Genomic DNA, 13742 nt, shown 5'->3' on the forward strand with positions numbered 1-13742 from the left:
TATGTCCCCCAATGGGGATATTTATACATGTTACTTGGCTGACATTGTCCCCAGGATTAGGGAGGGAGGGATAGAGAGAAACAAATAAATATATATATATATATATATATATATATATATATATATATCTCCATCTATATACACAGCTAGAGAGAAAGAGAGAGGTAGTGGACAAGAGAGTGAGACGGTTAGCGATGGGAGAAGGGAGTGCATACATGTCACTTGGTCAACATTGTGTCCAGGTTTAGACTGTGGAAGGGAGGAAGGAAGAGGGAGAAAGAGAAACAAAGAGAGTGATAGAACCTGTCCGGAAACAACTCCTCATGGAGATGTGAGACAACTGGACAGGTGAGTAGGGGCTAGGGGCTGTTTCTAGACAGAGGCATAGAGTGTAGGAGAAAAGGAGAGTAAGAGGGTCAGAGATGGAGACAGATGGGAGAGGGAATGAATACAAAATTGTATAGAGGAAGTTAAAAAGGTTAAAGAGAAAAGAGAGATGGAGAAGAGAGTTAATAGTGTATTGGGGTTTGATAGATTTGACCTGATGTTTCGGTAGAGGCATCAAGCCATCATGAGGGGTTTAGGGGGAGGTATTTGGGGAAGCGGTGTCAGCCTACAGTAGATATAGAGTATGAGACAGTGGGATACTTGAGCTCAGTCCCTCCTAAAAGACAGCTGCTTTTTACCACCGAATTGGTTGACATACTATGGGGATCATCATCAGTCTGATATGATAAGCTTTGGTATCCATGCTTTTGATTGTCTGTACAATGTGTCAGTTTAAAGCAGAGAGATTCAATTACCAGCATGCAGTGGTAATGCTTCAGGTAAGAGCTACTGTTGATAACACTTCTTTGGACCTTTTCATCACAAGGTATACCTAACACTGTCATAATAATGACATACATGAGAGGTTATGACAACTGTCGCAAACCTTTACCTAGGCATACTTCCAATTAGGATAGGCATAATGCCAACAAACTTACCTTAATAACAGTTTGTGTCAGGAGGATGATAAATTGTGTAAATAAGTCTTCATTACTACACCATCTGTTGTTTTGACAGAGGGCCCAAGTGAGGTGGAGCACAACTATCTGTAGTAAGAGCACAAATCAGGAAGATCCCTTTCAATATGACCTTTACACCAGCACAAGTTATAGTAAGAACTTGTCAAAACGAGTGGATAGGTAATTGATACATAAATATGACTTTTGACACTATAATTTCGATATTAAAACAAATGGAGGCGAAACTAACATATCTTTAGTATGGCTTTCGGTAAACCGCAATTGAATACAGTAGTTTCCTCGTCAAACAAAGACAGACACAAAATCATTGCCCTTGTCATTTTCAGCCAGATTTATACACACTATTTAAGACAGCAGAATATGGTACATGAGTCAAATGAACAGTTGACAAGTACAACAATAAAGAAAGTGTTAATTAAAGCATTTTAGTTTCAAAACAATGTAAGGGCAAATATAACGGTTGCTCGGCTGTTCGTTGCTCAAAAACAGTCCCCAAAGTCATTGGTTTAGTCCTTAATAGAGAAGACTCCATTTTATATTACCATCTTGGCAAAAACTTGATTTCCCATATCCCTCAAGGCATCTCAAAATGAATAACATGGCGCATTGTCCTAGTTCCATCTTCCAATGTCTTGTCCTTTTGTTTGTACAGACGAAAACCAAAGCAATATTGAAAGCTTTAAAAAAAATATATATATATATATATAGTCAACTAAGTCCACTGGAGTTAAACTTGTAAACTACACTGCTTATATGTGGTTGCACCTGTAGTAAGCCATATAGTGATTGGACTATTTTCGTCCATTTAGGTCAAACTTTATTTCATTCTCCCTTATTGCCAGGTATCTACTTAGTAGTTCTTTCTGATAATTACTTGAAATGAATTGTTAACAATTGTCACTTTCCTATATTTGTGACGAAGAATCCCCAAGTAATATATGTGTGCCACAAAAGCAAATACATTTAAAGTATAGTATATGTATGTGATCCCTACAGGAAATGAACCCACAAACCAGTAAGTCATTTTGGAATAATAATTATGTCATTATGCTGTTACCATGTGGTTTCTAAGTAAAAACATGATAATTAGGGGAGAGTAAAATACAGTGCTACCTCTACTTCTTATACAGTCACTAATGCTTGAGGTCTTAACTTACCTGCTTAAATAAGGAAGGAAGAATAAATAAACAAATCATTAGCATCATAAACAGCGTTGAGAATTAGATCATCCTAATTATGGAAATGTAAAGGACTCAAGTGTGTGTGTGAGCGTGTATGACTGTGTGTTTGTGCATGTTTGTATCTGCGTGTCATATTTTTGTATGTGTGTCTCTCAGCACAAACTGCTATCTATACACGTCCGCATTCAACATCCTAATGCACAGAAGCAGCTACCCAACCAATATCATTCATGCAGTATCGCATTCAATTAAATAGACAAAACCCATCAGGTTTGTTATCCATTTACTGCTTTTATATTTGCTGTCCATTTCTTGCATATTCTTCTTTGGAATATCATTGCATAACTCCCTTCCTGTTATTCACGCCACTCTAATAGGTCCTCATTGGTCCAGCATCGATTCCAAAAGGGAGCAGTACAAATCCAAATAATCCCAAGCGAGAAATACGAAAGAATATAACGTAAAGTCACATATTGCCACTGGTCGTGTACTGTAAAGCAAAAGCCACAGAACAAACATATAGATCTATATTTGAAAATTAATGATACTTCCTTTTTAGTGTAAAAAGAGGAAGACTATTTCAAGTTCAGTTCTCTTGTTCTCTTCGGCCTATTTTTGAGAGTAGGGGAGGTGGGGCCCAGTCTTTGTTTCTGGAGGGTCATTAGCAGTGTGACACGTCAGGCTCTCGTGGTGGTTCTGCTGTGGCTTCGCTCTCCTCTGGAATGTCCTGAAGATCTGAGTAAAGAGACACAATTAGCCAATTAACAATTTAATATAATTGCCATAGATAGTTGTTCATCACAGATTCTTTAGAATAGTGATTATTTTCATGCAAACCTGGAGGGTACTGTACTCTCTTTTGTTACGTTGGGCTGCAGATCATTAGTGTAGTGCGTTCCTTTCCTGGCACATACGTTTATACGCTTTTTGGCATATGTAATCTTGGATGCTAGCCTCTCTCTTAATTTCAGCTATACATATACATATACATATATATATATACATATATATACATATACATATACATATATATATGAGAGAGAGAGACACCAGCACTGTAATTTCTCATCAGGGAGTAGAATGAGTGAGCTGAGTACTAGCCCTGGAAAGACATCTCCACCCACACACCTAACACTGACAGAAGCTGAGGGATATGAGGTGTTCGCATGCGCACATGCACACAGAGAGAACATGAGGTGAGAAGGGCAGCGATGGTGTGTGTGTGTGCCAGAAAGAGAGTTTGTGCCTCATCACAAAATAGATATGTTATATAAAACTGTGTGTGGGCTTGCATTAGCATTATTGAGAGGACAGAGGTGAGCTCATCTCTGATAAAGCACATCTCTGTATAATGATACTGCAGTGGGGATATCCCCTATTGGGAATGTTATAATTTATTTATATTTCGTATATTGCAGCTTTTTGCTGTTTTAACAGAATGGCTCTGTACTGAAAGCCCTGACATGAACAACACTAAAGCAAATGTTTAGAAAAACTAAAGGATCTACAGCAGGGCCGGCGTTACAGGCGGGCCTTAGGGAGCCTGGCCCACCCTACCATAGAATACCTCCTGGCCCCTCCAAATAAAATGCATGGTTGAATGAAATGTACAGTATCTAAATTATAAGTACATTTTTATTTTATTTGCTATAAGACTATTATATGATATTTAGCCCATTTAACATTTAAATTACCCCCCAAAATATTTGTATGTTAAATATGGCTCAAGTAATTATGATTGACTGTTTTAGACCCATCATAAATGCATCATGAAGCCATGTCTCTTTTTACCGCCATTTCAAATTAATAGTGGGTGGAGTGTTCGGTAAACACAAGTGTGCCTCAGTGATCAGTAGACCTGGCTACCGTCAAAATGGATATTAGAAATTGGTTTAAAAAGAATGCACCATCTGCTACAACAAGTGCCGCTGAAACTCTGCTTGTCGAAACCACTGCTACAGTTGCTGGTGATCATGGCAATGACGAGCATCATCGGATACATTGACGGTACTCATGTCCAGATACAGGCCCCTTCTGACCATGAGTACCTACAGTGCCTTCAGAAAGTATTCATACCCCTTGACTTATTCTACATTTTGTTGTGTTACAGCCTGAATTCAAAATGGATGATCATTTTCTATAATTACATTTACATGAGTATGTCTCATTAATAACTTCACCATGCTCAAATGAATATTCAATGTCTGCTTCTTTTTTTTTTCTCCCAATCTACTAATAGGTGCCCTTCTTTGTGAGGCATTGGAAAACCTCCCTGGTCTTTGTGGTTGAATCTGTGTTTGAAATTCACTGCTCAACTGAGGGACCTTACAGAAGTCATTCAAAAATCATGTTAAACACTTATTGCACACAGAGTGAGCCCATGCAACTTATTTACATTTTAGTCATTTAGCAGACGCTCTTATCCAGAGCGACTTACAGTTAGTGAGTGCATACATTTTCATACTGGCCCCCCGTGGGAAACGAACCCATAACCCTGGCGTTGCAAGCGCCATGCTCTACCAACTGAGCTACAGGGGACTACACTTATGTGACTTGATAAGCACATTCTTACTCCTGAACTTATTTAGGCTTACCATAACAAAGAGGTTGAATACTTATTGACTCAAGATTAGTTTGTACAAACTTCAAAAAACATAATTCCACTTTGACATTATGGTGTATTGTGTGCCATTGACCATAAATCTAAATGTACTCCATTTTAAATACAGGGGTGTGAATACTTTCTGAAGGCACTGTAGCTACATTTACACAAACAGCAAACCATTAACTCATCATCACCCAGACATTGATTGACATGTACAGTTGTCCAGTTCCCTCCCTACATACAAGTCCTCAATGTGGGTATCATGTGTTTGTTGATGAATATTCAATGGTACATTTGAAGCGGCTGTCAACCCCTAGGCTAATGTTTCTCTCATGGAATGTCATATCATAGAAAGTTATATATGCATTAGCCATAACAAAGGGGTTGAATACTTATTGACTCAAGACATTTCAGCTTTTCATTTGTAATTAATTTGTAAACATTTTTAAAAACAATTTCACTTTGACATTATGGGGTATTATGTGTAGGACAGTGACAAATCATCTAAATGTAATCCATTTTAAATTCAGATCCTACGAGAGAGCGCACACCAGTGGGAGTTTGAAGAGGTTAGATATTGTGGCATCCTGCTGGGGGACACTAAAAAGGTGGCTGATGACACTAGTGTTGGCACACAGACAGACTAGGAGCGGGAGTACAACAATGTTCATGCCTAGGCGAGGTGCCTTATTGAGCGCTACATAGGGGTGCTGAAGCACAGGTTAGTAGCTTACTTTTTCATTAGGCTATGACATGCAGCAAATAACATAAGATGATACCGAATAATAGGACACAGTGTTGCGTTACCGCAGTCTTATTGCATTGTACTCCCACTAGGTTCCACTGCCTACATGGAGAGATAAGAATAGCACCAGAGAGGACCTGAACTGTTATCGCTGCCACAGTGGTACTGCATAATATCTGCGTGGAGTAGAGGCTGCCCCATCCCATGATTGAGCCAGGGCACAGGGTCATGGAAAACCATAGGGAACCTGCTGGTCCAGACGACATCAGAGGTTGACTCTTCCGGAATCAAATCATCAATCAAATGTAGCCAACAGGTCTAGGCCAAGGATCATCAACTAGATTCAGCCGTGGGCCAATTTTTTCTTGAGCGGATGGTCAGGGGGCCAGAATATAATGAAAATTGACTGCAAGTAGCCCAAACAGGTATAATATTTGACTAAAACAATCATTTAAAACCTTGCTTACATTTGTATACGATCACATACACTATATATGCAAAAGAATGTGGACATCCTTCAAATTAGTGGATTCGGCTATTTCAGCCACACCCGGTGTATAAAATTGACAGGTGTATCAAATTGAGCACACAGCCATGCAATCTCCATAGACAAACATTGGCAGTAGAATGGCCTTACTAAAGACTTCACCTGCATCTTTTCTTGCGCTTGTCATGAGATCTTTCCATTTCTTGCGCACCTCTTCCACTGACCTGCAGCCAAGCTCCCCACTCTCCTCATTTACTTTACTACTTCCAGGTTGAGTTTTCCTTCCTGTTTGTAGCGGTGCTATTCAACTTAGCTGTTAGAATTGTAGCTAAGCAATGAGCGCTGCCTAGCAACCGTCACTACGAATCTTCTAATCTCATGAATGCGCATTACGCTGGATTTAGCTACAAATAGTCTTATTTTTGGTTGGTGCAACAGGTGTAAATTCTGATCACAACGTCGGACGCAGCTACGCCCGACCTAGCATTTAAACCAACCTTTTTACACAGGCTGGTGCAACCGGCCCCTGGTGCCAAAACTTTACTGCAGTGTGTCAGCAAATTAGAGGTTTCTCCTATTCATCTAAGGCATAGATACTTATAGGTTTGCACTTTCATCTGTGTCTGGTGTTAGCTAGCAACTGGCTAGCTAGGTCTTCAGCCAGCATGGAACAAAAGCGGGGGAAGGGTTGCCCAAAACTCATCTTATTACATCAAGAGACATGCCTAACGGAAGATTTACACACCTCGGGGACTCTCTGAGCGCGGTGACGCTTTGGCCTCCTCCTCATCTGACGTCACCTCCACCTCCACATCACTGACATCCTGATGCCCCTCCGAATGCGCGATTGACTGCTGGCTGGCCAATTGGGTGTCTGCGTTAGTTTCACTTGCTCTACGAAGGGGTGGAGCCTAGGCAAGATGACAAGTGTTAAGTGGAACGACAAAAAACCAAATCAATTGTGACACCTATTGACACTTTATTTCTAATGTATAACCTATATTAGCTCAACTCAGTTGATTGAGAGCATATTCCCATTATCAGATTCTCATCTACAACAATAACCTGGCTAAGAATAGGTGCACCCCCCTATAGTTAAGCTAAGTGCAACTACCCACAGTGCCAGAGAGTAGCTCTACCTGCTCTGAGCCTGCAGTTCCCACGCTGTCCACCATGGTGGCACTGTGGGCCTTCATGTCGCGGACCTGCCTCTCCAGCTGGGTTCGGGCCTTTTCGCTATCCCTCAGGCGGCCCTCGGCCCCCCGCAGTCTACCCAGCTCCTCCTGCAGGAGGCTGTGCTGCCTCTGGAGCAGGGCCAGCTCCCCAATGGCCGCCCCCGTGCTGGCCTCGGCCATGCCTGCGTCACGTGACAGGGAGCGCCACACCCGCCCGGTGGGCGTGGTTGGGGCATCGACTGGCGGGCCATCGGAACGCAGGCAGAGCTCCAGGATGGAGTCCTGCTTGATCACAGTGCCCTGGGAGAGGAAAAAGAGAGTAAGAGTAAATTACAAGTGAATGAAGGGAGATATGAGGAGACTGGTCCATGTGACAGGGGTTTGAGAAACAGCTTCTATCTCCAGGCCATCAGACTGTTAACCTCTACGGGATTGGTGTCGCGTATACGGGACGGTTGAGCCAACGTTCGCTAATGTGATTAGCATGACTGTAGCATGGATTTTATCAAAAAAAACTATTTTTATATTCAAATGTAGCCATTTCTAAGATGATAAAACATTTTTTTGGTATCATCTTTTACCAGATCTAATGTGTTATATTCTCCTACATTAATTACACCTTTCCACAACCTTCAAAGTGTTTCCTTTCAAATGGTATTAGGAATATGCATATCCTTGCTTCAGGGCCTGAGCTACAGGCAGTTAAATTTGGGTATGTCATTTTAGGCGAAAATTGAAAAAAAGGGTGTGATCCTTAAGAGGTTAAACAGTCACCACTAGCCGGCCTCCGCCCAGTCCCCTGCCCTAAACCTTAGTGTTCTAGCCGGCTACCACCCGGTACTCTACCCTGCACCTCAGAGACTACTGCTCTATGTACATAGAGTCATTGAACACTGGTCACTTTAATAGTGTTTACATACAGTTTCATCCACTTGATATGTATATACTGTATTCTAGTCATGGCTCATCCTATATAAATTCAACCCCCAAAAAAATCTGGATCCATTTATAGATGCCACAATAGAAAATACATGCATTTTGTTAACTGTGAGATAATGGAAGGAAAATAATAAAGAATATTTGACTAAGGTCTGGTACAAAGAGATGCATCCACTGACCTGGAGGGCATGAAGTTGGGCACTAAGGTTGACCAGCCTCTGATACACTTCCTGAAAAACACACACACCATCAGTGAATACAATAGTTAGCCATGTACAGATAAAGTGACAGTAGTTCATTATGAGACAGTGTTGATTCAGTGAGCATTTACTACTGTACCTCAGTTGGGGGCCTATCTCCAGCCTGATTTCCATTCCAGTCCTGGGAAATTTGAAATATTATACACTTAAACAAGTTGAAACTATTGTTTATTCACAACATGTCAGAAAGCAATACCAGATGAATTGGTGTAAGAATAAATAAAATAAATGAAACTCCAATTAATGCCACAGAGGTAAACTGATAAGAATTTCATGCAAACATAATACTTTAAACAAAAATATCTGTATGATCCTCATATCATGTCACGCTTGTTGTATAAAGGATCGGACCAAGGTGCAGCGTGGTATGCGTACATAGTCATTTATTATTATAAACACCGACAAAATCCAACAGAATGTGACGTTCAAGAGGCTAAACATCCAACAAGCCAAACAGAAACAAGATCCCACAACATAGGTAGGCAAAATGGCTGCCTAAGTATGATCCCCAATCAGAGACAACGATCGACAGCTGCCTCTGATAGGGAACCACACCCAGCCAATATAGAAATAGAATAACCTAGATTCTATCCAAATCACACCCTGACCTAACCAAACAGAGAATACAGGTGATCTCTGAGGTCAGGGCGTGACATATCACTTGGTTTCTGTCTTTTGAGATTCCAAATGCCATTAAATGAAGCAAATTACTCACTGTTTGATTGTATTATAGAATTGCTTCTTATCACAATAGAAATTCCATTCCTTTGGTGGAGGTGAAAAATGTTTGGTAACAAACTATACTGAACAAAAATATAAAACGCAACATTTTTAAAGATTTCACAGAGTTACAGTTCATATAAGGAAATCAGTTAATTAAAATCAATTCATTAGGGCCTAATCTATGGATTTCACATGACTGGGAAAACAGATATGCATCTGTTGGTCACAGATAACTTTTTCTTTTTTAAAAGTAGGGGTGTGGATCAGAAAACCAGTCAGTATCTGGTGTGACCATTTGCCTCATGCAGCGCGACATCTCCTTCGCATAGAGTTGATCAGGCTGTTGATTATGGCCTGTGGAATGTTGTCCCACTCATCTTCAATGGCTGTGCGAAGTTGCTGGATATTGGCGGGAACTGGAACACGCCGTCGTACACGTCGATCCAGAGCATCCCAAACATGCTTAATGGGGGGCATGTCTTGTGAGTATGCAGGCCATGGAAGAACTAGGACATTTTCAGCTTTGTTTCAGAACATTAAATTAAATTATCTGGAAACAGCTCTGGGAGGACATTCCTGCAGTCAGCATGCCAATTGCAAGCTCCCTCAAAACTTGAGACATCTGTGGCATTGTGTTGTGTGACAAAACTGCAAATTTTATAGTGGCCTTTTATTGTCCCCAGCACAAGGTGCAGCTGTGTAATGATCATGCTGTTTAATCAGTTTCTTGATATGCCACACCTGTCAGGTGGATGGATTATCTTGGCAAAGGAGAAATGCTCACTAACAAGGATGTAAACAACATTGTGCACAACATTTGAGAGAAATAAGCTTTTTGTGCAAATGGAACATTTCTGGGATCTTTTATTTCAGCATTTTACATGGTGCGTTTATATTTTTGTTCAGTGTACTTTTCAACTTTGATGAATATTTCTAAGTAAACCAGTAGGGTTTCATTGTGAAACATTCATGTTATTGTCACAACATTTCAGAATAGAGTTGTCAAACAGGCTTCAGAAAAGAATGGTGATTGGAAAAATGGATGTTGCCATGGATACTCCAAGGCACTGTTTGAAACAGAGCTGTCAAGCTATAATAACTCAGAGAGCGGAAGACTCGGATAACGGAAGCCTTCACTTGAAACTTCAAACATAAAGCCTTGGTCATGTTCATTAGGCACCAAACAGAAATTGGACTGAAACAGAGAGGGACTACATGGACAATTTTTGTTCCCAAACGTTTTCACGTTTTCACTTTAGACTAACTTTATCAACTGGTGGCACTAGTGCTACTAACTTCTTCAGTTGATGGCATCGGCACATGATTTGGTCGCACCAATAATGACCTGAGTCCCATAATGTACCTGCATTCCATACAGAACCAGGCTAATAATGACTAGCCATCTTTTAAAGTAGCATGCCCTTGCAGGGCTTGATGCCTCTTCCCCCTCAGGAGGCTGAAAAGATTTGGCATGGGCCCTTAGATCCTCAAAAAGTCCTACAGCTGCACCATTGAGAGCATCTTGACTGGCTGCATCCTCACTTGGTATGGCAACTGCTTGGCATCCGACCGCATGGCGCTACAGAGGGTAGTGCGTTCAGCCCAGTACATCACTGGGGCCGAGCTCCCTGCCATCCAGAACCTCTATACCAGGCGGTGTCAGAGGAAGGCCCAAAACATTTTCAAAGACTCCAGCCACCCAAGTCATAGACTGTTCTCTCTGCTACCGCATGGCAAGCGGTACCGATGCACCAAGTCTGGAACTAACAGGACCCTGAACAGCTTCTACCCCCCAAGCCATAAGACTGCCAAATAGTTAGTCTGGGTAGCTATTGGTTAACTAATTAACTATCTGCATTGACCCTTTTTGCACTAACTCTTTTGACTCATCACATACGCTGCTGTTACTGTTACAATGAGTAATTTTGCTTGGGACCTGAAGAATTCTGTTAGCTTCCCAAGCTAAGGACTTGGCTTTAGCTAAACAAGCTAACACATTATTGTGGCGCATGGGAGACCTTGGTTCTAAGCCTGGTCGACCACAGTAAATGACCATGCTATTATTATTATTATTATTATTATTATTATTATTATTATTATTATTATTATTATTAAGACCTCACCTTTGTTGCTGGGCACCTGTGCATTCCATTGAGAACCACCTCCTGACCATCTACAAACAAACAATGGTCACTCAATGGTCATTGCTCACAGTGCTATGGAGACTAGACTACTGTAAGCCTTGTCAATCAATGGCACAGAGGAGTCACTCACTGATCACTAGTGCTCCCGTGTGGTTCGGGTGACTGTTGAAACTGCAGGGCAGAGGCACTTCAAAGGTGGAGCCCAGCAGTAACTCACTCAGCCTATCCACTGGGAGACACAAAGACATACAATACAACATCAGTGCCTTAACAAAATGTATGGTGCATTCATTTCAGCTCACCCATGACACAGTGTAGGTAGAGTTTTCAAATTTTAGACCATTCCATTGGTCCTAAAGTCAAATCTCCACCCACATGGAAAATATATGGAAGAATCTAACAAAGTAATACATATGGCAGCAAATACACTAACAAGATTAATACAAAAATAATTATGAACATTAACAAGAATCTTGTATGGCAGAAGAAGTAGAATAATTATCTGTTAAGATTCTCTCGATAGCACATTGGTAGTAGTCAGTGACAAATATAAAAACTAAGCAGGGCTGGGCTTGGTTAAAACCCTGGACGGGGGACCAAAGGGATAGCTGTAGATAAATCAACTGTCCAGTAGGAGGTGCTGCCCAGCCTATTGCTTTTTTAACCATGGAAACTCATAGATGTAATTTTCATGTTGTTTTTTATATATTGTCTTATAAAAACAATGTGAAACCTATAACGAAAGCATTTCTTTTGTAAAGGTTACAGTGTCAGAACATACACTTTTCTTATAATAATCGTTGTTTCTCACACGTTTCCCAATTTTGTTGTAGCTCTAAACTCGCTCACCTGATTAACCTATTCAAGGGATTGATGATCAGTAACAAGTTGAATCTGGTGTGCTAGCTCTGGAATAGATCAAATACATGGAACGGCTGGGGGTATAGTCTATATAACACACTGTGGTTGTTAGAATCTAATATCACAAACAGAACTGGAGTTATAACCAGTTTTAGAAGGGGCATGTCATTTGTTGAATGGTTTTCCCCCATTGCCACTCCTTCTCCCGACAGTAGGGCCTGCTCCGCTCCTTCTTCCGACATGAAGGTGCCATGCCCAGTTGATAATCACCCCAATAATTGCCTCAACTGAACCTAAACTAATTTCACACATGTAACAAGTAAAGTATGATGGGGAAGAAAGGGTGAGTTGATGAGCGAGGGGAAGCGAACAATGATTAATTATGTAATCACCAATTATGAATGAAGAACAGTGCGGGCCATTCTATTATACTAATCTATTCTAATTATAATCTCAAAATGGTATTTACCCTATATCAGGCCACCGAATCCAAGCAGTTTTATCAGTCTACTCTGGCCTACTTGGAGTAAATAAACAGTGAGAGCGTGCGTAATTTACAACGGCAAGAAGACCAAGACGAATGGATGCACATGCTGCGTTAGCGCTGCTACAAGATCTGGATGAAAAGACTCAGATGGTGGGGAAGAAATTTATCATGACATCTCTGATGATTTTTCTTCTGATTCTGAGCCTCAGTCTGAACCTACACCTCAGAGGCCAAAAAAGCCAAAACGGTGCGCACTGAGCAGGTGCCCGCACCACCACCAAATGAAACTGTAGTGAAACGAAACAGTGAGACAGGAGAAAGGAAGGGACGGCACCATTTGGATAGAACAAGCCAGTGACAATGCTAAGAGCCGATTATCAGCACAAAATGTCATCACTGAGAGAGCAAACCTTACATCTCAAGCAAAAACCAACATCAGCAATGAACTCGTTGTGACATGGACATGCTCCAACTGCTGTCATTGCATGAAGAAGCACACCATCTAAGCACGAGCATAGCGACACTTAAATGTATTATAATGCCATTATTGCTTTTGTGCTGATTTTCTTGAAACTGAGAAACTTGCTCTCCATCCCTCCGTCTATTACCCTACCTCTCTTTTTCACTTTTTCTCCCCCACCCCCTCTCTCCCTTCCCCCCACCCCCACCACCACCACCAACCCCTCACCCTCTGCGATGGCATCGGTGAGCAGTCTCTCGCCGAGCGGCACCTGGGGCATGTCGGCCCGGAACAGGTTCCGGGAGTTGGGGCCCCCTGGCAGCATGACCTCCTGGCCCCCTGTCACCTCGGCCAGGTCCGAGAACAGGGTGACTCGCTCCTGGAGCAGCTCCAGCACCTCCCGGTCCTTCTGCTGGATATCCGCTGGAAGGAGAGATTAAGGTGGAGAGAGGAAGATGGAGGGGAGGAAGGGATGGAGGGGGGAAAGAGAGATGGAGTAGAGAGAAGGGGAGAGAGAAAGAGGGAAGGAGGAAGGGGAGAGAGGGAAAAGCTGACATGATGCTCCTCCTTAAGACCTTGACTTAACAGTGGGGGGCAATCCTATTCACACATTGTTCAGTTGGATGTTGGCTATAAGAGATAGCGAG

General features: G+C 41.7%; 1 protein-coding gene across 1 annotated transcript in view; it reads right to left on the reverse strand.

The window, feature by feature from the left end:
- Positions 1-1339: 1339 nt before the first annotated feature.
- Positions 1340-13742, reverse strand: part of LOC311132702 (rho guanine nucleotide exchange factor 2-like) — an 83647-nt gene continuing 71244 nt past the window's right edge. Inside the window, exons 21-28 of the mRNA XM_084165974.1 lie at positions 13324-13518; positions 11418-11516; positions 11267-11316; positions 8500-8541; positions 8340-8390; positions 7186-7521; positions 6792-6957; positions 1340-2944 (exon numbers count right to left, since the gene is read on the reverse strand). Coding sequence (XP_084022100.1) covers positions 2871-2944; positions 6792-6957; positions 7186-7521; positions 8340-8390; positions 8500-8541; positions 11267-11316; positions 11418-11516; positions 13324-13518 — 1013 coding nt within the window. The 3' untranslated portion in view covers positions 1340-2870. The remainder of the gene's footprint in view (positions 2945-6791; positions 6958-7185; positions 7522-8339; positions 8391-8499; positions 8542-11266; positions 11317-11417; positions 11517-13323; positions 13519-13742) is intronic.

Source organism: Coregonus lavaretus (assembly GCF_964263955.1).
Source record: "Coregonus lavaretus genome assembly, chromosome: 7".
Taxonomy (NCBI): Eukaryota; Metazoa; Chordata; class Actinopteri; order Salmoniformes; family Salmonidae; genus Coregonus; species Coregonus lavaretus.